The sequence below is a fragment of the Vespa mandarinia genome, chromosome 4, assembly GCF_050613455.1.
Source record: "Vespa mandarinia isolate Hongniang chromosome 4, ASM5061345v1, whole genome shotgun sequence".
Lineage (NCBI taxonomy): Eukaryota > Metazoa > Arthropoda > Insecta > Hymenoptera > Vespidae > Vespa > Vespa mandarinia.
This window is the reverse complement of record NC_140813.1, coordinates 9,336,686-9,362,500: the sequence shown is the minus strand read 5'-3', so window position 1 is coordinate 9,362,500 and position 25,815 is coordinate 9,336,686. Positions and strand designations below refer to the sequence as shown.

General features: G+C 32.3%; 1 protein-coding gene across 2 annotated transcripts in view; it reads left to right on the top strand.

Annotated features, from left to right (window-relative positions):
- Neto (Neuropilin and tolloid-like) overlaps positions 1-23,340 on the top strand; it is a 112,077-nt gene extending 88,737 nt beyond the window's left edge. The window contains exons 5-10 of one of the 2 annotated variants that reach the window (XM_085656819.1): positions 7,340-7,600; positions 9,477-9,634; positions 10,047-10,302; positions 12,830-12,945; positions 19,970-20,107; positions 20,925-23,340. In XM_085656819.1, coding sequence (XP_085512945.1) covers positions 7,340-7,600; positions 9,477-9,634; positions 10,047-10,302; positions 12,830-12,945; positions 19,970-20,107; positions 20,925-21,983 — 1,988 coding nt within the window. In that variant the 3' untranslated portion in view covers positions 21,984-23,340. The remainder of the gene's footprint in view (positions 1-7,339; positions 7,601-9,476; positions 9,635-10,046; positions 10,303-12,829; positions 12,946-19,969; positions 20,108-20,924) is intronic. The other variant, XM_085656820.1, reaches the window with a different exon arrangement.
- Positions 23,341-25,815: the final 2,475 nt, after the last annotated feature.

Sequence of the window (25,815 nt, the reverse complement as noted above, 5' to 3'; positions counted from 1 at the left end):
GCATATATAAATATGTATTATATTATATATATAAATATATATATATATATATATATTTATATATGTAATTGTAGAATAAACATAATTTCAAAATAATCTTAATTTTCCCGAAGAACGTAGATCAATGATGAAATTTCTTTTCTCGAGTTTCTTTCTCTGACATAAAATATTAACGCCCACCTTCTAACATCCTGCAGATTCATCGATAATCGATTCACGGAATCCTCCATAACGCTCTCTTTCGTCGAAGAACGGAAATTGCAAATTTCCTGGAAAGGCGTGACAGACTTGCTAACGATTTCACGACGAATTTTCGTGCGGATATTTATGCATTAGCGTGCCAGAGACAAGAGTATATAGATAGGTATATCATATATGTATATATACATATACCTACGTATACATAAGTATATGTATCACCTCATCGATCAAGAATTTTCTCGAAATATTTCTACCCAAGGTCGCACATTATTTTAAAGAAACAAGTAAAATTGAAATTATGAAGAATATTGATAACAATATTTAATTAATTAATAGTTAATAATTAATAGTTAAATCATTAATGAAATCACTATATAGTAAAAGTATTATTTTTCACATGCACTATCAAGCTGTCGAAATAAAAAAATTAATCCATAGTTAGGTTCTGCTTTGTAAAATATGTATCCGACGGAGGCAGAGTTTTTCGCTTTTAAGCATCGAGAATGGCGCCAGAAAAAGCACAAGAGTCGAGGTCGAACCAGTATTAACGATAAATGTCTTTTCCAGACGTAACCCAACGTATTTTCTCGACGACGTACTTTCGAGTATTCCGTTCGAAATGTATAAGTATTGTAAAGATCTCATCCTTATCGATTCCATTTATGCACATAATATACATATATACGCTTTCCACAAATTTGGAATTCGAAATATAGTTATGTATCTATACATGAATATACACATTTACGAACATTAGTTTTGGATATTCAAATTCAACGGAAAATAAAATATAATTCCAAAATTCAAGCACGAAATTCGAGCGTTGCACTTTCGGTGTAATACAAGATTAGTTCACGGTGTTACTTCCGAACCATAAACTTTAAATATATTTTCTACTATTTTTCTTCTATCACCGTCTTTCTCTCTTTCTCTCTCTCTCTCTCTCTCTCTCTCTCTCTCTCTCTCTCTTATATTACTTCCGAGAGTGCGTCCTCGGAAAAATCTACGAATATTTGGCCGACTACTCGGCGAATAACGGTAATAAACATCTAGAACAGACGAGAAGCGAGAGAAAAAGAGAGAAAAAGCAAGAGAGAGAGAGAGAGAGAGAGAGATAGAGAGAAAGGTTGATGCAACCCGTTTCATGAGAGTTCCTGGAACAGAGCGGTTAGCCCGTTCAACTTCCGGAAAGCGTGAGGACATGGCACATGCAAGACACACACCCTTATCCATGCCGACCGCATACTATAACGTCGAGGAGGAAAATTCGAATGTGCTTTTCAACAGTGAAATGCTTCCAACGTTAAACGACTCCCTGTTACTGAACAAATCTCTAAAAAGAGCTTCTTGATAGGGAAGTTGACGTAGAAGAAAGATTGGGAAAAAAAGAGGTAAAAAGAAAAAGAGATCGATACTTTATTTCTAAATAACGTGAAATGATTTTAGATCGATAAACGAACGATAGATATGTTAACGGGTTGCGTTCGTTAAAATTTTCAAATTGTTTATCTTTGAATATTATTTCCTCGAGGTTCGCGAAACAAACAACGATCTCTGGATTAAGGTAGAAACTTCTTAAGTTCGAGTACACTCCGGAGAACGATTTAGTAGTATAATAGTTTCTCCCTTGTTTATTGTATGCGTAATACGTAATACGCTTCTCTTCCGTACTTTACATACGAAAGATGGAACTTTGTTTCAAAGTGATAGAGAGAGGGAGAGAGAAAGAGAGAGAAATAGAGAAACTGAACGAGAGAGAAAGAGAGAGAAATAGAGAGACTGAAAGAGAGAGAGAGAGAGAGAGAGAGAGAGAGACAGAAAGAGAGAGACAGAAAGAGAGTAATGTAAGAAAAGCTTTACAACAGCAGTTCGCGAGTAGATTTCCAAAAGTAGGCTCTCTAAGCTTGGCATTTTGCACCAGAGAACTTTCGCAAAGGTGCGAATGTATATTTTCGCACTTGTGTTCACCAAGCAAGCCGAGAAGCCATTGAAAATTTTCTCTCGAAAGTTCTCCACGTCCTGGTCGAGTCACGTAATAATGCGAGAGAAAGGAAAAGTTTCGAAAACGAACACCTCCGTGTTCTAGTATTTACATATTCTTTCACATTTCTTAAAGTAAAACCTTTATTACTTGGATAGAGAAGGGAAAGAAAGAAAAAAGAAAGAGAGAAAGAGAGAGAGAGAAAAGAAAGGAATGAAATGTTAAAAAATTTTTCCTAACTTTCTTCGAACATCTTTCTTCATACTCGAGAATCCTCAAGAAAGTAGAATTCTCTTCGATGACCTTGTAACATTGAGATGATTGAGATCCTTCGACGTGCTAGAAAAGCTGTTCGTTAATCTCACGTCTATCGGCATCCTTGACATCTAATCGATATCCTAGTTCTTCTCGGTGATAAGGGAGAAAAGTACTATTCAGCCATCTTGATGTTTTAATTCAATGGAATTGAAATTTTCTCCGGGAATGGAATATCGTCACGATTCCTTTTCAAAGATTCTATTGTATCCATCCGCGAATACTAATATCTATTTTCATTCATGTGAAAATTCATATTCTTTTTTCCCTTTCTTTCTTTTATTTTATTTTCTTTTTCTTCTTCTCCATTCGTTTCATTTTTAAAATATGTGAATCGCGAATCGACACAAACGTCTATGGTTAAATTGCTTTGAATATACGTACATATAATTTATCGTGAAATTCTTGATTTTGCATTCCCTAGCGATCACATTGAAACTTTCAATAAATATGTTAGAAAACGTTTCTTTCTCGTCTCTCTCTCTCTCTCTCGTCTCTTTTCTCTCTCTCTCTCTCTCTCATTTACAACAAACACATTCCTACTTATTCAAAACTATACTTGCATACGTATGCAAACACATCATAAATTCTTTTCTAAATTTACATGCTTATTCACAAAGGTGAAGCTTCTTTCAGTGATTCGAAAATGTTATTTTATTTGGAAAACTAAATTTATTGTTACATAAAAGTTATTGACAAACTCAATATCTTTTATGTTAATACCGTATGTTCCATTGAGCTCCAATAATAATTAGAAGTTTTACAGGTATTATAGATGAATGAATTCCATTAAAAAAAAAAAAAAAAAAGAAAAAAACAAACAAAATAAAAAAGAAGAAAAGAATTCGACAAAATATTTTAGCTGTACGAAAGAACAATAAAAATTTTTATGCATATTCAGATATCGATTATAAATGCAAAAAAAAAATCTTAGAGATTTTGTTTTCATTTAATCCATACAATTTGTACTATCTTCCTTTCTTCCTTTACATGTATATATAATATTACATATATTATATATAGATGATAATCTTAAATATAACTATTTTATTATTCATAAAAATATTTCCGTCTACCGAAATGGAAAAACGTTTTAAAAGAGTAGACAGCAAATTCCTTTCAAACTATGTTCAACAATTTTTCTCGCAAGCATTGATGATTCCTGTGTACATTCCGCCCACATCTTACGTACGAAAGACGTTAAACGAGACGCGATTTTCGCGTGGGTTTTTCGTTGATCCTTGCCAAAATTTCATTCATACTTTCTCATAAATATCTTCTCATACATAACATCTCACAACGCTTTCGTATTCGATGAACGGAACATTACATAACTTTTTAGTTATATATTTTTTTCTCTTATGATACGTCATGATTGTTCTAAAATTACGTTCAAATGAATAACCTTCTTCGTGACTTTGAAAATAAAATATATTATCTATACGATTACGATAACGCGATTATCTCGAGAAAAAAAAAGACTAACAGAATTCTAAAGAAAAATTTATTAAAAATCATATAACTGTAAATTATGCAGATTATATCAATTATCTAATTAAAGTCATTAATTAATGCGTGCAATTATCTGATCAATTAAGTATGTTTTCTTCCGCGTTAAATGAAAAATGATCCTATTTAAAAACATCTATTAAATAAGAAAGAAATCGATAAAAAGAAAAGAAATTAAAGTAACTGGAATCGATACTTTACGAGCTTCCTAAGCCCATGCTCGTTTGCATTATCCGCTACTTTCATTAACACCGAAACCATCGATTCTTATTCCGGATTAACGAGGAACATGTACGTGAACCAGCTTACGACTTCATAAACACCTTGATAAAGGAACGATCGAACGTGATATTCCCATACGATCTACATTCTACAGATATACACATACACGCACACATACATACACACATTTATGTTTCCTATTATTTCCAAAGGAAAATAGATTGATCGGCTGATATTATTCGAGAATTATTTTGTCTCGTAATACATACAAATGTAATTGAAATATATAGATATAGATAGATAGACAGATAGATAAATAGATAGATAGATAGATAGATAGATAGATAGATAGATAGATAGAAAGAGAGAAAGAGAGACATAACATGTTTCAGTATATGTATATTATAAGTATATAGTATACATTTATACCTTACTCATCGTTTGGTCTCCAAACGAGGAGAAGATAAAGTGAATCCTAACGATCGGTTCGTCCACGAATAATTCTTGGATAAGCTTGGCGCGTGCAAGGAAGGCAAAGTAACGTTTGCATTTGAACGACCTCATTACTAGATCGCATCTCTAGCACTAAACTCTACGTATCCTTTCTCCTTTCCACCCGTAGAGTATGTTACTGGAGAAGGAAAGATATAAATGTTCACGAATGTTCCATAGGGTTTGAAATTCCTTGGGACGACAAGCTTCTTCTTAAATCTGTCGAGGAGGATTCAGTTTTTCGTTGATTCTATTGTAAGATGAATGATGCGGTTTTACGAACTGGGTCAAACTTCGTTGATCGGTCAGTCTTGATAAAGGACCTTTTTCATATCTTTCTTATCTTTTTCTCTTTCTCTTTTTTTTTTTTTTTTTTTAACAGAAAAACTTGATCATTAGTTAGAAAAGTTTATATAAAATACGCGTGTTTTTTATCGACGAAAAAAGAAATCGTATTTCGGATTAAACATTTATAGATACCTTTGCTTGTATGAGTTTTACTCGTTCACGTTAAGTCAATGCGTAAAGGTTATATTTAATCGTAGAATATAAAAAATTAATTTAATGTATGTAATGTATGTAAAAATTTAATGTATGTAATGTATGTAATGTAAATTAATTTAATGTATGCAAAAATATATATTTTACGAAAAAGAAATAAAATCTTCGAATGAATTTCTAGAGAAAGAAAAAGAGAGAAAGACAGGGAGAGAGAGAGAGAGAGAGAGAAAGAGAGATTTCAGTTTTCTTTTCATATAAATAAATTTTATTGACACGTAATTGTGTTAATGCATACGCATAGATCGTATTAGTAAAATACATAACAAAGTATACATTTCGACGAAGAAAGAATTAAATTCTCGATTCAATTTGTAAAGAGATTTGTTATTCCATTTTATATGAAAATATACTTGATTTATAAAGATTTTATTTCGATCTATACATATACATTAGAGTCACACATACATATGTATTCGTTCGACTTACTCACAGAAAATTCTATCCTTCTTTTTATGTGCGCTGACTTTGTAGAAATTAATGTTCGCTCTGGCGCACACGTCTGCCGACCAAAGAATGGTCGGTCGATCGTTCGCGCTCTTATCGAAAAAGATTTCCTTCTCCAAAAGCTCGATCCGTTGAAAGTAAAAAAGAAGAGTGTAGTAAGTAAAGATTGGCGTTAAATGTATCCAAGATAACAAGATAGATGTAAGAATATAAGTCGATGATACATAAGAAAAACTCGAAATAATAATCGGGTTCATCCTTCCCTTTTAATATCTCTCTTTTTGTCTTTTCTTTTAGAGGGCGTCGATAAACGAGAGATATTGTCGAGTTTAATAACTTGGTAGTAGAAAGTTTTTTATCTCGGTGGCTTCGTACAATATCGTACGTAAGATATATATTTTATGTCAACATACATAAAATACATACGTATGTATGTTCCTCGTGTGTACACACAAACAGATATTGCGAAAAAAGAAGAGGCAGTAAATCGTGAATCCTGTCGTTCTTTCTAACGACATACGTGTATTTCTTTTTCCAACCAATAAATTTCATGCCTATTCGAGTATTATTGAATGTAACCGTACATCCTCTCTAATCCAAGATCTAATATTTCAATTTAGCGAGCTTAATTTCAGTTAAAAAAAAAAAGTCCAGGAAAAGATTTTCCTTTGGATCAAGCAATATGGCGAAATAAAATATGCCTCTGAGTGAACAGAGAAAAAGAGATAAAGAAAAAGGTAATTGACGATTTTATTTAGGAAGAATCATTTAATGATCGTTAAAGTGGATCTTGAAGAAAAAATGTAATAGAAAATGTATAGATCCTCTCTCTCTCTCTCTCTCTCTCTCTCTCTCTCTCTCTCTCTCTCTCTCTCTCTCTCAAATATGTACAGCAAAAAGAGCGACGAAAAAGCAAGGCAAAGAACGACGTGACGTGTCCGACGAACAATTTGGCTAGAATCCAAACCGAACTGCTCCGAGGCTAACGACATTAGAATATTTGTCGAGTAAGTCGTGTGCCGGTAAAACACATTCGTATTCCTCGAGGGCGAGGTCGAATATCGGTTTGATTCTTCTCTGTTCCTACTGAAACTTTACTTTTTATTTTCAGCACAAAAAAAAAGAAAAAGAAAAGAAAAAGCAAATAAAAAATAGAAAAAAGGGAGTGTAAGTAATGAGAGAAAGCTTAGTTTTATTGTCGGCCACGTTCGTTACTCTAAATAAAGCAAACCTACCTAGCGTTAGTCTCTCGAGCTTTAACGATGTTCATTTTTCACGATTTTCGAAGAAAATCTTTCGAGAGAATCGAAGGATCAACCTACTTGATCGTAGAAAATATTTCGTTAAAATTTTTATTCCAAAAAAATATTTACAATATTTTCACGCTTTATTTATTAGATAATTAAAAAGGATACTTTATATGACTATTAATTATAAATTATAACGTCGTTCAATTAAGATAATCAACGACGTAAAATCAACTTTTGTCAATATTTTTTTATTTTTGTGAAGCTTAAAAATTGTTCTCGATAAGTTTTACTCTATATCGAAACAAGTAAAAAGTTAGACACATATCTCCTCTATTCAATAAACGTTTCCATTATTTTCACACAGCTGATGAGGGTATGTTGCTGAAGCTGGACTTTCGGGACGAATTCAAGCTTGAGGACAGTCCCGAGTGTCGTTTCGATTCTCTCGAGGTCCGTGACGGCAAGCACGGATATTCGAACCTCCTAGGAAAGTTCTGCGGCTCGAATTTCCCGCCTGAGATCACTTCGAAGACGAGATACCTCTGGCTACATTTCCACAGCGACGAGAATATCGAAGGCAAAGGATTCAAGGCCGTCTGGAGTATGATACCCAGACCAACTTATCGTAAGTCTATTCTAGTGGAGTCGACTTCCCTTTCAACCTCGTCTTCCGAACCTTCCAAATTTTATCGTAACATCCACAATTTCTTTTATGACTATCATTTAAAATCACCATACCATCGATATCAAAAATATACCTTATCTTACGTAAATGTATATATTTATGTATGTAAGTATCTACATGAATCTCAATGCTAATACAATCTGCTCTCGTTCCTATTCTTCTATATCGATTCTCTATTATCGATATTACGGAACATCGTGCATGATATTCATCTTTATATTCGAATTTTTACATTCTACAGGAGACAAAGAATCTGGTTAGAATATAATTAAGAAAATAAAGAAAATAAATTTGTTTCGTTTGACTGTTAAAAGAATATCTTTGGTTTAATGGATGATCGATTAATGCATTTCATAAGATCGCCGACGTATCTATTCAATGGCTAAGGACAATCGTGATCTTCCCACAGCTAGAGTGTTTCGATCGTAACGATTATAAACGATTAATGCGAACGGAGAATGGCATAGTAGTGAATACATTCAGTAGCTTCCTCGCGTGGCTCGTAGACCCCGAAAATTAGGAGACACTTCGGGAATGGATGGTCGAGCGAGCCGCGCCGAACCATAGCAGCTAAGAGAAATAGAGAGAGAGAAGAGGGAAAGGGAGAGAGAAAGAGAGAGAGAGAGAGAGAGAAGAGAGAGAGGGAGGGATAGAGAGTGCTGTTCGTACCTACAGTCAGAATTAATTCATACTCATCGGAAGGAACCGAGAATGGGACTATGAATACGTGGAATACAAGCGTGTTACTACTATCGCCATTCTGATATACCATTCTGGCCTTTGTCGAGAATTATCAGGTAGAACGCGTTATCACTAAAGACGGACAGTGGAACGCACGATTGTTTGAACTTCCAAAACGTATTCCATCCCCTTAGGCCGAATACCTTCAAACTAGTTGTTATACAAAAGTTTCTATCGTGTGATTTTAATATATAAGCGATTAATTTATAATATTTTACGTATAATCATCGATTTAACTAAATAAAAAATTGTTTCCTTAATTTATTAAATAGGTTTCATTGATTTAAAAAAAAAAGATCGTAATTTCTTTAATCGTGCTATAATGAATTTTTTAATTTTATAAAAATAAATTTCTCGTGAAAGGATGCAAAAAATAAAAATAATAATTCATCTTCGATATTATCGTATAGATCGTTTTTGACTAATAAGCAAGAAAAATAAGAAATATCGACGAAAAGAGACGTAAGAAAAAGTTCAAAAGATGGATCGAACGATGTCTAATTCGAATCGAGTTCGAAACTTTTCTCATAATTTGGAAAAAAAAATTCGTGAGTATATAGGAATGGAGATACGCCTTAGATACTCTTCATAGGTACTCGTCAAATCTGACGCATTGTTACGTACATACATACATACATATATACATACATGTATGCATATATATAAGATATACTTTTATCGAACATTACTTATCATTCCTTTTTATCATAAAAATCGAGTAAAAAGGATAGATAACATGCGAGATATTTTCGATCGCTTGGATCTTTTCAAGAATATACTTCCATTATTCGAATAAATGCACATACATTTATAACGGACAAAACGGAACAAACTTCTCTTTTCTTGTAACTTCCGATAGAACCTTTCCATTAGTGGAAGTTAATAATTCGAATATATAAAACGAAGAGGAAGAAAATATGATTTTCTATTCGTCTATTTGAAAATAACTTGTAATATTTTTATTAAGGAAATACCTCGATATTTTCTTTCTTTTACGAAAAGAAAAAAACAAATTTTAAATTGTTTGAAATCGAGCCTAGGGAAAGTGTAGAACTGTAATAGGTATGATCCACAGCCGGAGTCCCACCAGAGATAGAACCATGCTTAGTTAACGTGACCGGTGACGAAGCTATTATCAGCCATAATGATGTAGAGGACAAGAAAAAATTAGCCGAGAAGGAGGGCATAGCTTTGGACTGTATGTGGGTGATAAAAGTTAAGGAAGGATGGAAGGTAAGGTATTTCTTAATTTTCTTACTTATTTACAAGATAAAAAATATAAGGTTCATTAAAATGTCACGTTGATAATTCAGAACCCAATTTCTTCTTTCTTCTTTTAAAACTATTTTCTTAACTACCTGTTCTATGTTTCTTTTTTCTTTTTCCTTTTCATTTCGTTTTCTTGCGTTTCCTTCATTGGTAGAGATCCATTAATTATAAAAATAAATTTTTAAAAAGGTAGAAACCCATATCTAACAAGACGAGTAATATACTTAATTATTTGAAAAAGTCTCTCGAATTAATATTTGTATTTAAATGGAAAAATATAAAAAATGTTTCTATATTTTATCTATTATTCTAAATATCGTTGTAACCATTGGTTTTTCTTTTCTTCTAAAAGTAACGAAATTCTATTTCGTTACAGATACAACTGGCATTCCCGGACTCGAACCATTTCAAGTTGCAGAGGCCAAACGAGTGCGAAGCCAATTTCCTCGACGTTTTCGAAGAGAAAACAGATCTCCGTTCACGATTGAAAAATTTTTGCGGTAGCATCGCCGATACGGTCATAGTGAAATCGAACTTAGCATATGTCCGTTATTACGCCGAGCCTAAAGCTTTAAACAGCACCTTTGAAGGTGTAATGACTGCTATCAGGGACAAAGAAGCCGGCGAATCAAGTGAGTTTAAAAGAGTATAGAAATTATCGATTAATATTTTGAATTCCATTGAATTTTACCTACAATGAACTAGATTCATAAGCTATTCTATTTCTGTATATTTGTTTTTTTTTTCCGATGCATTTATATACATAAAGCAAAGTTTTCAAATGTTTTACTTATTTTTAAAATACAAAATGTCTTCAATTAAACGTGTTTATTTCAAATACATTTCGCTTATATTATATCAATTATGGCATATTGTCATTAAAGTCTATTATCATTTATACATAACAACGATGATTCAATATTATGACTATTCATATATTACGGTAATTATAATTTATCTGATGCTATAAAATAACATAAAAAATATATAAGATAATATAAGATTTGATTACTCTAGCATGAAAAAAAAGAGAAAATACAATTAAGCGCATGTTCTGTAAGTTTTTAAACACTACGAAAAAATTTATAGCAAATAAGGAATATAAAGTAAAATATCTTAATATTTGATATAATTGATGGCAACTCTCCGTTACAATTGTATAAATGAAATGGACAACATTCATTTTTTCTTTTTTTTTTTCTTTTTCATTATCCCTTGATGAAACAATAACAATGAGCAATACGATCGTCACTAACTAAATTATTTAACTATAGAAATTATTTGCAAAATAGTAATAAATATAAAGAGAGAAAGTTGATGCTACAATGTTTATTAAATTCCTACTAGATATATATCTATCCGAGTTATGTTTTTATGATCTGCTTAATATGTTGAAATTTATACGGTTAATGAGCTAATCTTTATTAACTTATAACAAAGTTTAATACATCTCACATCAATTTAACAGGAATTTGATAATAAAGGGATATCGTACATAATCGAACTAATGATAATAAATGCTTGACGTTACTATGTAGAGCGTTAATTAAATTTAATTTATTAGTAACGAAACATGATAATGCGGAGTTGAAATCTCTCTCTGATAATTTACGTCACAATGTTGCTAAAATTTAAAGAATGAATGAAATATGAGTGAATGAGAAAAAAGAGAAAGAGAGAGAAAGAAAGAAACATCAGCCAACAAAAAAGGTTACGGCTGATTTTTTAACGACAATAAGGAAATCGGTTCTTATGTTTATTAATTCTTTTTTTAAAGTTTCGTTCATTCTTTCTTCTTTTGTCGTTTTCCTATATTAAGCAACGTATAAGCAACGTTGACTCTCCCAACGTTAAAATTAATTAAATTCAACGCTCGCGTGACTCGTTCGGACATATACGTTTTTGTTCTCGCAGATGAAAACACACATGCTCGACTCTAATGAAAGTCGTGAAATTAACGTAGATACTGTTTCCTTTTTGTATTAAGAAAATTGTGAAAATAATCCTGTACCACAATTGTTCAAAAATCGTTCAAATGTCAACCGTGAACGTTAACGAAAAGATAAAGACAAAGACGAAAATTCAGTTTTATTGATCACATTTTGTTCTAAAAATATCATTCGTATTTTTCTTTTTTTCTTTTTTTTTATTGATAATCAATGATTGATATTTTATTATAAAGAAAGAATAAATTTTACACAATAATATGTACAACAGTTTGTTGTTCGTAACATATGTTTTTTTTGTTTTCTTTTTCAGAAAATAGAACAGCATAATATGCTGAATATATATTTTGTATTTACTTATTATCAAAACCTTGCCAATTGGATAAATTTTAACCAAATTAACTGAATTTTGCTTGGATATACATATATACACTAAATATGCATATTTACTAGTTGCTTAAAGTAATAATTTGTATGAAAAAAAAAGAAAAGAAAAAAAACATAAAAACATTAAAAAATATACATGTCATAATATAGATACAAATGAATTTCAATCCAGTATTATTATCATTTGTATGAAAGATTTAAAATCGATACATGTATTATATAATAGCTACATTTACACTATAATTATATAGATATGTTACTTAAACGACGATAATCATTCGATAAAGGCCAACGAATTCAGAGAATTATCCTTCGTAAATCCGTCGTGAATCATAAATGAGGTAAGCCAAGCAAATTCGCAATTACGTGTGCAGAATTCTCGTTAGATATCGAAGAGAAATCCTTGAATTTCGACGATCAAACTTTGATACCGATCCTGATATCTCACGCAAGGGCATAGAATATTAAACGTTTAAAGGTGTTGATTTATACCTCCGGAAATAAATTAATAACGAATAAATCAATTCAACAAATGTTTTTTTTTTTTAGTCACAGAGGAAACAATTAATAAAAAAAAAAATTTTATTAAAAAAGGAAGAAAGAAAAAAAAAGGAAGAAAATATACTTAAAGTTCTCACTCTCGTGAATCGAAATTTCTCATTTTTTATTTACGACTGAGACATGTATTTTCTGTCTTTCTCTCTCTCTCTCTCTCTCCCTCTTTCTCTTTTACCTTTTCTTTCTCTCTATCTCTATCTATTTTTATCTCATACACAATCATTCGAAATGTTGTACGTGTTTCAAAGGAGTCCTTTAAATTTCACAGCATGCAGAACCGGAGAGTACGACTGCGAGGACGCGACCTGCATCGCCTCTATATTACAGTGCAACGGAAGGATCAACTGCCGCTTCCGGTGGGACGAAGACGACTCGACATGCGACGTGAGTGGTGACTTTCTCTATCCGAGAAGAAAATCCAATAACCGACTTTCTATGATCGCACTAGTAGGGTGCTTTCCAATTCTCGACTTTGAAAATCGTCGCATCCCATCTTCTCCCTCTTTCTGTAGAATTGCATTATTTTCAAGCTTTTTCTCTCTTTCTCTTACTTTCTCTCTCTCCCTCCCTCTCTCTCCCCCCCCCTCTCTCTCTCTCTCCTCGTTTTCTAGAAAGAAAAGTTAATCCGCTTCAGGGAAAAACAACGGTAAAAAAAAAGAAGGAAGAAAAAAGATAAAAAGGAAAGAAAGGAAAAAAAAACGAAAATAAATCCTCGATTTCGCTACGACACGATCGTAAAAGAAAAATTACGTGTGTAAGTCTAAACCTCGTAATTCCTAGGCTTTTCGCTCTGTGTTCGTGAAAAGCAGCAAAGTTGACTATCGTAAGCGGTTTTATCTTTGATATAGGTATCTACCTACCTAGCTATTATACGAACTTCTGAGGTAATCGTACGCGTTAATTATAAAGCATCATCGAAATTTCTCTAAAGGATCCTCTTTATAGTTTAAGTAAGTACAAGTACCGTCGACCTATAGATATCGATCTTCAAACTCAATTTTCAACAGGCTTTCTATTGAATAAGACCCAAAGATAAAGTTCAATATATAAATTTTCCATTCGAATTAATCGCCATTTACTACTACAAATGATCGAATCAACATTCTCAAATTTCTCTACGATAATTCTTTCTTTACGTGTAAACTGTTCCGTCGAATTTTAAAAGAAAAAAAAAAAAAAAACTGTGAAATGTCTTTTTAATAATCTCGTCTTTTAAAAATAGATATTAGAAATAATTGCCCTGAGAAAGTTCAAAAATACCAAATACCAAATACCATAATTACGTCTTAGATATGAAGTCCCATGAGAATGATGCATTATTAGACTTAATCGTCTTTTGTTTCATTTCTACTTATTTTGTCCTTCTCCAAATCTAATTAATTTATACGAGGGAAGTTTTGCTTCCAGCTAGTTTATCTCTTTTCTATCTATCTATCTATCTATCTATCTATCTTTCTCCGTCTCTATCTTTATCTTTAAAACGTAACCGTGGTTCCTCCTACTATGTTCAATCTCTTCTACCCTTCTCTACTCGTTCTCCTTTCCAGGAAGCTTTTGGAAAATTTGAACGTGTACCGTCGGTTAGATAGGTGGGTGTTTCCGCTTCCGGAACGCACAATACTATGCGCTTTTGGCAAAGTACCAGGAACAGATCCTGGTAGAAAGGATCCAATGGCACCGACGGGATATTAATCTATCGTCGACGAATGACCATAGCTTTCTACCTTTCTCTTTCTCTCTTCTTCTCCTTTTCTCTTGAAATAGGTGTTGAGCAAAGATATGTTCTACAAATATTTTTACGACTTTGTAAACATATATATATATGTATATATCATTCTCTCCCCTACTTATCGCTTAATAATTTAAACTCGTTACTATTTTTTATAGAAATTTTACGAGAATTCAGTAACTGAGAAGCTAATTTAAATCATCAATATATAATAAATTCTTTGATTTCGTATTAATTTTTCTGTATCATCGAAAAAAACCACATTAATTCGGTAGAATATATAAATGAAATATTATGTTCGATGTACAAACGAAAATTATCATTCTCATGAAGAGCGGGAAGATTTGAAAATTATTATTCTTTTCCTTTTTTTTTTATTTTTTTTTTATTTTTTTTTTTTTTATTATTCTGGATAAATAACAACTAAATCCTTAATCGTTCTTTAATAATCCCACATCCGTTTATCCGTTTATTCATTCGAGAGATGAAATCTCAAAGAGAGACAAGCTTGAAGATGTGCGATAATCGAGTGTCTGCGAATAAGTTCGTTAAATCAAAAGATTAGCTTATACGGGAATCGTTCTCTACTTTATCCTTTTTCATGGATTTCACAAAATGAGACAGACAGGAGATTTCATCGAGCGATCATAACTGTGAAAGTTATAATAATACAACGGTGGAAAATGATCTGCATTAATCCTATTATAAAACGAACGTTCGGTAGCCACCAACCAAGCTGTGTCAGAAATTTTTTACCTTTACAAAGAGAATTTTTCTATAGAGACCGAGCCTTCCGGAGTGTTATAAAACGAATTTTTCCAAGAAAAAAGAGTATCGAGCGAATACTCGGTTATTGCGCACGCAGGGCCGACGAAAATTTGTCCATCGATCGTCTACGCACGTGTTCCTACAAAACGAAAAATGGAAAAAATTACAAAATTCCACGAAACGATTAGCGAACGAGTAGAAACCGCAAAATTCGCGAGAACTTGGCAAGCATGCAAATGGCGACAATTTGCACTCTTTCTCTTTCTCTCTCTCTCTCTCTCTCTCTCTCTCTCTCTCTCTCTCTTTCCATTTTTTCTCCCTTTTTCCCTTTTTCGCATTATCTTTTAACATTTTCTTCGATTAATCACAAAGTAATTGTGATTTATCGTCCACGAAATGTGTACTATTTATTGGACTGTAGGAAAGAAAAAAATATTTATTTGCTCCATATCCTTCTATCTCCCTCTCTCTTTCTCTCTCTCTCTCTACCTACCTATCTATTTATCTATCTACCCATCTTTCTCTCTGTGTCTCTTCTTTTGATTTGTCCATGTTCATGAATACATCTCTTGACGACAGTAAACTAAGAAAAGATTGTACGATACAATAATGGTCATCAGTTTCACGTGGAAGCGTGAGGATGAAATTTTTCGTATGGAGAAATACGTGCTGAAGCATGAGGAAATCGCGATCTGTAAACTGGGACACACACCATTGTGCCATTCAATTTTATTTCGGACATAATAGAAAATAGCACTATGAATTGGGAAAGAGAGAGAGAGAGAGAGAAGGAAAGAAGAACAGAGTGCTATTGGAAGATGGTCCACAAAAATCATAATGGAAAGCATGTATATATACCTACGTATATTGAAAGAGGCTATTTTTGGATTATTCAGAATCGCTTCGTAAATTTTGGCATGGTAAATGTGCGATAATAATTATTACAAAAAAAAAAAATAAATAAATAAAAATAAAAGTGAAGCAAAAATTAAAAACAAGAGAAGAAAATTATGAGAGTATAATAAATACTGTTTTCTAAATAATTCTCTTGCGGAGTATGAAATTAATGACGTGTGTAAATACGTGATCATCGTAAATAGTTCGTATTTTACATTTCATTTTCTTCTTTTTTTTTTTTTAATTTCTTTCTTTTCTCTCCTTTAATTCAGTATTTGAAAAGAGATAAGCTATTGTGGCGTATACATGTGCGAGAACGAGTAATTACCTGAACACATGTGATCCTCGTAAATAATATGATTCGTTTTTCTTTCTTTTTTTTTTTTTTTTGTTTTTTTATTTGCGTTTATCCTTGTTCTTTCCCATTCTTTTCTCTTTTCTAATTGAAATTACGAAAAATAGAAGACACTTTGTATAGTTAGATGAATAATCGTATTAAAAGTAAAGAGATTTAACTTTCCAATTCCATCGTAATTAATACGATGGGGAATTGATTTAATTCTTCGACTTATAACCGCGATGCAATTTCGCGAACGAATTTCACGCTAATTCCCTGAACGTGTTACTCTACGAAATGGGTGTTAAGGGGTAGGAGGAGAGGTATTGCAAGAGGGTGTTGAAGGAGAGGAAGAGGGATTCAATACCTACGTGATATTGAAGGTGACTCAAGACAGCTGGTAATTCAATTAATATGTGATAAAATTTGCACCCCCATTAATAATTTCATTTCATTTCAATTTCATTTCATTTCATTTCATTTCATTTCATTTCATTTCATTTCATTGGAACGATCAAGGTTCGTGTCTCGTGCGTGTTTACGTATTATCGCTTAAAGCTATGAATCGGCTGATAGCAATGAAGAATATTTTATCTTTTTTTGTTAAAAGAATACTTTGTTTTTTTTTTCTTTTTTATAATCAAGCGCAAAATATTCTATTCACGACATTGGAATAAATTCTAAAGAGATCGAATCGACAGTCATAGGCTCAAAACGACTAGCGAAATGGTTGAAAACACAAAAGCCAAAAGCTACGAAGCCATTGGGCAAACCGTCCAATCGTTGGCATGAAAATTGGACAACTTCAACAAGAGGCTTGAAAATCAGAAATGACAGGACATAATTCTCCAAATTGAAAAAAAGTGAAAGAAGAAGAAGAAGAAGAAAAAATAAATAAATTTTAATTTATATTTTCTATCTCAATTTTATCACGTGCAAATTTAATAATCTTATTCGTAATATTAAAACGAATGTATTGTATATTTTCTTATATTCATTTGTTTTTTTTTTGTTTTTCGTTCTTTTCGTTATTTATTTCGTCAACAGAATTTCTTTTCAAAGGACATTTACGCGACGAGAAAACATTTTAGTATCTAAGAAAATACTACTACTAACATATGCTTCCTTCGAATTTCCTTTCTCATTTTTAGTCCTTTTTCGTTGTTCTTCCGTCTTCTGTCTGTAATTACTTCCTTGCGGCGGAAAGCTTTCTTTTGTATACGAAGTAGCAATAATTTCCTTTTTTACTACGAGTTTCCTTCTCTTCTCGACTGCTACGAATGAAGAAACAAAAAAGAAAAAAGAAAAAAGAAAAAAGAATAGAAAAAAGATAAAACGAGATAAAAGAAAAAACAAGTAAAGAAAAAGGAACAAAAGGAATTACTGATCCACGATAAGAAATGAATACGAGTTGATCTGATAGTCAATTGAGATTAGATTGAAGTTTGCAGTTGTATATGTATATATATGCGTGCGTGTGTGTATGTGTGAGTATGTATAAAGTAATGCGTCATATAGCCTTGAAGTAGAATGATCAAAGATATTATCCGACCGACAGGTTGGATAAGAGCACGTAATATGAGTCGCGTCTATGCTCGTCATGTCATTGCTGTTTTCTTTTCCTCTCTTTGATAAAAGTGCTCCAAAAGCCATTTTCGGTGTTCCTACGCCACGTGTCATGTTAGATCGTTCATGACAGCAAGTAAATATTTCACACAACTATTCCTCTACACTTTAATGGTGTCATTCTTTTCTTCCTTCGCAACAATGAGAAACGAGATGAATTTTACGATTGAGAGAGAGAAAAGATTTTTTTCTTCCAAGCAACGATCTTAAGATAACTATTATTATATAAAAAATATAAATGCAAAGGACAAGAATAGTGAATATTTTATTCTTTTATGCTTTTCTTTTATTTATTTTTTTTTTTTCACTTTTTCTTGTTCAATCATCCTTTATCATTTCGGCAGTTTAATTTTTTAAAACGTAGGAATCGTTGTCACGTATATTTTTATATTTGTAAATAAATATAATAAAATTTTTAATTACTATTTATATATTTGTTATTATTGTGAAATTTTTAATTACTATTTGTATATTTTCTACTATGATCATGTAACTAAATAAGCGTATAAACATAATTTAATGATTGAAAACAGAAAAGATAATTCATTGCAATCATTTAAAAATTATATTGTTATGTTATGGAAAAAAAAGAGATGAAGATTAAAGAATCTATAGTTTTTTTTTTTACCTATCGTTATTTATTGTCAATCAAATAATTTAATAAAATATAAAACAAAATATTTGCACGTTCGATGAAATTTTTTCATAAAATTTCGATAAAATCGGTTTAATCGTTGTATTGATCTTTTCTGTTTCAACATTTATAATAAGAAAAACATTATTTCGAAAATCGTCCATTGCATTCAATTTAACATTCTAAACAGAACTTTTTCTCTATAATAAATAAATCGTACGTAGAATTATTTTACTTTCAATTCCATTAATTTATTGCTATATTTGTTGCTAATATCTACACAGATACAATTAGAAACGAATATCATTATTCGTGCAAAATTTCAAACTAAATAGAAAAGTTCCATTTTTATTAAAACTTGTAGATATAATATATTCTATTTTATAATATATTGTTTAATATGTAGTGTATTATAATAAATCGTATAATATATTGTTTATTGCAATATAGTGATCTCGTAAGACAATATGTTCGCGGTTATTTAAACAAAAAAATTAAATTTCATGATAAGATATAAGAACGAAAAATCAACGAACGTATTCTTCTTACTTCGAAATATTTCCAGACGTTTAATCTTTTAGGTTTGACGAATCTAAAGATCAAATTGATCGTTTCTCCTTTCAAGATTGTACCAGACGTGTAGCGTTTTGACAACAACGTGTTCCTTCGCGAATGTTTCACCACGTCTTGGAAATGGCTTTTGGAAATTCGTGAAATTGGAGTGTTCCAAGTGAAATTCGTTGAGTGAAATGTTTGTTTTGCATAATCGTGATTATTCGTCGTCTCAAGGAAGGATTTTCGGGAAAACTGATACCAAGAGATAACAGAAAGAGAAAAAAAGAGAAAATAGAGAGAGAGAGAGAGAGAGAGAGAGAGAGAGAGATGGATAGATTGTTGAAATTAAAGATAGATAGATAGGTAAATAGATACATATATAGATAGGTAGATATATAGATAGATATATATATATAGATAGATAGATAGATAAAGAGAGAGAGAGAGAGAGAGAGAGAGAGAGAGAGAGAGAGAGAAAGAGAGAAACAAGAAAGGGCAAAAAGATGAGAAGTGGAGTGAAACGAATGATAATTAGTGCCACCTTACACGTCTCATCTTCTTATTAACGCCCATCGTTGTTCCAGCCAATCCCCTTTTTAGACTTTAAGGAAGTCTCCCTTTCGTAACTTGATTAGATACTCTTGTAATTAGAACGTCCTTGTAATTAAGATAGCGCTGGTAAAATCAATTACCTACTTTCGGAAACGATACTCGCTCGGAATTATATAAAAATGTATAATTTCTCTAATAATTAATTATATCTTAAGATAAATTTTAAATTGTTCGTATAAATTTTAATGGTTCGTTGATAGAAAATCGTATAATCGTTTGTTTTTTCTTTTTTTTTTTCTTTCACTTACAGCAAAAGAAATCGAGTATCATCGATTCTCAGCACATCGTCATTATTCTTGTTGTTTTCTCCCTCATCGTTTTTGGCATGAGCTTCGCGTTCTTCTTCAATTGCGTGCGGAAGCTTATTCGTGATCATCGAATCATTCAGGTTAGTAGAAATTGATTTCTATTAGAAAAAAAAATGAAAGAAAAAAATGTCAACTAAACGAACTTTCCATAAAAATTATCGGCCTTTTATCGACTTTAACTCATAAATTGTTAGTCATACCGCGTCGCGTTCAACATCGTATCTTCGGGATTTCAATTACGCAATACACGTAGCAGCATTTCGTTCGATTCTCGCCTCGATCGACTCACGTATCCACGAGCAGAGACGTGCCTAACATTTGAGGAAAAAAAAGAGAAAAAAGATATATATATAGGTAACAACGTTTATTAAAAAGCACTCGATGGAATTTTAAAATGTTTAAAAAATGAAACCAACCGAAAAATAACAATCGATAATATTATGTGATATAAATATTCTAACAACATGCAAAATTAATTTTCTGAAAAGGAAACTTCACGAAGATAGATATATGCTCGTTTAGTAATTTATTCTTCAGTTATCGATTAACTAGTACTAATATTATATAACGCGAGTGAATATATAAAGATCGATATGGAAATGAAAAGACAACAAACTAACAAGAATAGTATACGTTCTATAAGCTACATTGCACCATCGTATTAAAAAATAAGAATAGATAAACATAGATTCTAAGTATATTTAAATAAGTTTAAATACGATTAAATAGATATACGTCTATTTAAAAAAGTAATGAATAAAAAAGAAATATTGAAGAGAATCAAAAATGTTTTCTTTTTAAATATTATTAAATCTATCAAAACAATAGACACGAGAACGATATTAAAAGCTCATCAATAAGAATCTAACTTAACTATTGTCTTTTATCTTTATCCAGGAACACATAAGACAGTCTAGAGAGAATCGATTGGATGAACTAGGTCGTAAATCTACACCGAGGCCTCTTTCAACTTCGAGAACGGACATCAGAGATCGGAGTAGCGAGTCACCTAGCTTGGAAGTGGTACCGAGCAAAGAACTTTTACCACCAAGCACAGTGATAGCAGAAGAATACACGGTAGCTTATAACAACAAAATCACTTACAACGGACGAGACATGAACGACATACATCAAAGTAATAACGTAAGCAACGCGACTCAAGAAAGACTGCAAGAGTCAAATGACGAGCCAGAAATGCGAGATAATTCGTGTCAGACTAGGGAGAGTCTATTCGAGCCACGATTATCGGACACCGTAGTACCTCCAGCGTTCACGACTTTCGGATTTCGGGGCTCGCAAAATGGGACCAATTATCATCGTCATCATCATCATCATCATCACCATCACCCGCAAAGTCCGCAAAAGTCACACCCAAGTCCATCGCTCTCGCATCAGAGCTCTCAACAGTCTTCTCAACAGAGCTCGCATCAGCAGAGTAGCTCTCAGTGTTCAGGTTGCAGTCCAGCATCTAGAGGACGAGATGGTAGTATGGGTATCTGTCCAAAGCACAATCCAATTCCAGCACCGCCAGGTTGGTCAACCCATGAGCTAAGTTATCCTCCTCAACACCAATCCGGGCAATATCAAGAAGTTACGGACTATCCTTCCTATCAGAGGTTCCAAAGTCCAAAACCTAGCGGAGAAGGTGGTAACTATCATCAGTCTCCTAAATTCATCAGACAGAATACCGTAGGTTCCGGCGAAAGATATGGTAGTTCGATCTACGGCTCTGGTCAAAATTCCACACAGATTTCTGCTCATGGTTCCAGCAACACAACGTCAAGTACTCATCACTCGACATCGTCTAAGTCTCAGCAACAACAGCAACAACAACAACAACAACAGCAACCTAGTGACCCCAGGTATAAAGCCGAAGCTATTATCGAAATCGATCAAAGGAGACCATTTAGCATAGAGAGCACAAAATCAGCCCCAGATGTTATAGCAACGCACTGACGCCGGGGCTATGGGGATTGGGAACCTTACAGGAGACGCCATCCCCGTAAAAATATAGATGACACTCAACAAATTCAACAAGAAACACATAACGAGCGAGTTAAAGTAACTGTGGCTACTCAAAGTTCGTTAGACGATGATACGTCGACCAACTCGACGGTAGAACATACATCGTCCTCCTGATCCGTGCATCAAAATATCGTAGTCGATCCACCTGACTCTTTTATTGACGATAAGAACACTTCGAAAAAATCATCTCTTAGCATTTTACCAATCGAACATAAAACATCACTATTCAATGAACTCGCTCTAATACGATTGTCCTCGAAATTGGACGATTTACCGATCTTAAAACCACCTGATAACTTCGGAACGCCTGTCTTCAAATGTAAAACGCCTTCCTTATCCTGGCAGCATTGTGGCTGTCCTTCTCATTCTCATTTGCCATCTCGAAGATCGACGATCACCTGGAGTGCCTTGAAACGTTGCGGACAGGACGCCTTCTATCGCACTTGGCCTAATAGATCCGCTAAAAGGCTACTGCGACCTCAGAAGAGGACCGTCGGTACTCAAAGTTCCTTCGACGGCGTTAAGTCATCGCTTGGGACACTTCGTTGCGTGTCTAGATCGATCGATATGACGGCGACTACGATGGATCAGGAGATCGGGGTATCTATACCTTTCTAACGATAGATTTACGTGTTCTACTCTTCCTCCGATCAATTATTGCTTCATTTTCTTTTTTTCTTCTTTTTAACTAATCCTTATTTATTTTATCTCTCTCTCTCTCTCTCTCTCTCTCTCTCTCTCTCTCTCTCTCTCTCTCTCTTTTTGTCTGTTTCACACTCTCTTTTTTTCATTGAGCCTAAACGAGTAAAAAATCAAAAATTTTCTCACGTCGTGATTTTCAGGAAGAGTGAACAAACGATCCAAAACTGATAATAAACTCTCGAAGCATTTTTAATAACAATTGTCTAACAAGGCCGTACGTAAAAAAAAAAAAAAAAACAAGATAAATATTCGCTCTTTCATTCCTATCGTCGAGTAAACTTCTTCGACATTTACGTAAAAAATTCAAACGATATAAAGATCATGTCTGCAAGTTCTAATCGGCAGCAATATTTTAAACTGTCGTAATAATAAAAAAAGTATGTAATCAGTAAGAATCACTGCCTTCGATTCCTAGAGAAAATGTAAGGACATCTTTATCGCGAGCATTCATCAAGGATAATGAAAATAGTAGAGAACGGCCTAAATCGTATTTGGAATTCTTTCGTCGCGTAACATATCGAGAGTTATGAGAATTATTATTCGTTTCTCGACGAATCGCCGAGCACCGTAATTGCCTAAAGTTCGAAGGGAAAATTAATATAATAATAATAATAATAATAATAATAATAATAATAATAATAATAATAATAATAATAATAATAATAAGAAGAAGAAGAAGAAGAAAAAGAAGAAGAAGAAGAAGAAGAAGAAGAAGAAAAAGAATAATAGTAATAATAATAATAAGAATAATAATAATAGTAATAATAATATTAGTAATAATAATAATAATAATAATAATAATAGTAATAATAATAATATTAATATTAATATGAATAATAATAAATAAATAAATAAAAATGAATAATGAAAGAATAAAAATGACAAACAATTATTATGTCTGTAGATGTAAAAGATGCTCACACAAACTTATACGATCAAAGTACATATGTTATTATATTCGCTACATACTTACATATGTATGTATATATAATATATATATATATATATATATATATATATATATATATATGTACGTATGTTTGTACATGAATGTACGATTCGTATAGACAAATCTGTCTTCTCCGTGTTCGATCAACGTTCGACGTTGAAAAGGCCTTAACTCGCTCTCCGAGAGAAGATTCCATCGCCTCGAGCAAGGAAGGAGAGACGATTTCCTTCGAATTGCTTTCCATCGAGGGTAAGGACTACTCTCAGAAGCGTTTATCTTTCTTGAATGGAAAGTTTCTACATAGAAACCTACGTACATAGATACATAGTATGCGTTTAACGCATACGAACTATTGTACTTTACGAATGATGTAATAAGGATCGATCAAAATAACAAAATAGATAGAAAAAAGAAAGAAAGAAAAAAAAAACGATCGTTTCTCAATGATCAATAACGATCGAAGGAATGATTCGTGCGTTTATACCTAACGACTATACGATATTAGACGGATATTATTTTTCCACGTAATAAAAATTATCCATCGGTTACCGAGTCGGTCTGCGCACACACGGTGATGAAAGATCATTGAGAATACTGCATTTATAATTAAGTATATATCTCTTATTTATCTCCTATTTTTCCTATTGACCATTCAACAGTCAGCTTCGTGTAATATCAGAAAATGCATTTTTAATGAACGATAAGCATTATTAAGGGGTGGGATCGTATAAATGCGAGTACGTTCGATCAATGGATAAATTTTGTTATTGAAAAACGAACGAATTTTTATTCGTTCATAGAATCATGCAAATTTATACAAGTATTCACTCATTGAAGTAAGAAGAGTTTTTGATTACTCTCGAGATCGATCAAAACGTTCGCATAGTGATAAATCTCGTCCATAGTGATTTCTTTTTTTTTTGCTTCATTTATTTTTTTCATCTTATTTTATTTATTTCTTCTATTTTTTTTGAAACACTTTCTATCAATGATGTAATATGTAAAGCTCATGTGTGTGATCATAATGTACTTCTAGCGATCAAGAGTGTGACTAAATTAGTCAATTAACTGTTTCAAAGAAAATAAAGAAAAATCAAAAAAAAAAAGAAAAAAAGATAGAAAGAAAAATGTATCAAAAAGACACGAAGCTGCGAGTTCAACAAAGTTCTATTATGAAAAAAAGAACTATGTTGAAAAATAGGTGCATAGGGGGCAGTGAAGAGGTACCGATCAATACTTGAAATTCCCGTTTGTGTACAGGTTAATGATTAACAATTTAGATCTTTAATGTACAGAGTGTACACATTTGTATATAATTTCTCTATAAACACTTTAAAAAGCCGATAAGAGTAATAAATATAGTACTTTTAAAGTAAATACAGTTTTATTTCTTTTACCCTGTTCTTTCCCTAATGATAAACTATAATAATAAATTGTTTGTGATTTGAAAGGATGTTTGTAACTCGTGTGAAAACAAAAAAAAAAGAAAAAAACAGTAAAAGAAAAAATTTGTTGGTTCTTATTATTGTTACAAAAAACATAATAAAATTCGACAAAAATTTTATATAAAATTAATTAACTCATTTTCAAAAGTAAATATATTCGATTGAATTTGTGTCAGAATTTAATTTCACCCAATTTTAAGACGAACCGTCATAAAGTACAATATTATTCGCCAAGAATTTTATCGCAAAATTTATTGAGCATTCCCGAGATAAGTAGTATATAGACATCGCGTCTATTGAAATTTCTCTTTAAGAAAAGAAGCACGTTCGGAAAAGGGGTCTGGAAAATAAGAGGGAAAAAAAAAAAAAAGAAAAAGAAAAAGAGAAAGAGAATAGATCGTTCTGCGGTTTTCTTTGATTTGAGGAATTTTCGTGAAGCAAGGGGGCGAGATCAACGAAATGTGAATAACGAAGACAGATGGGACAAATCGCGCAAAACGCAAGCACGAGACGTTTCTCTTCGAAATTATGACCTTCACGTTTCTCTCTCAGTTTCTCCTATAACATACACAATTCATACATGACTGTGTACATATGTATATGTCTATTACGTATAAGCGTGTACATATATCCCGAAGCTTTATCTCTTCCACATAATATATAATTT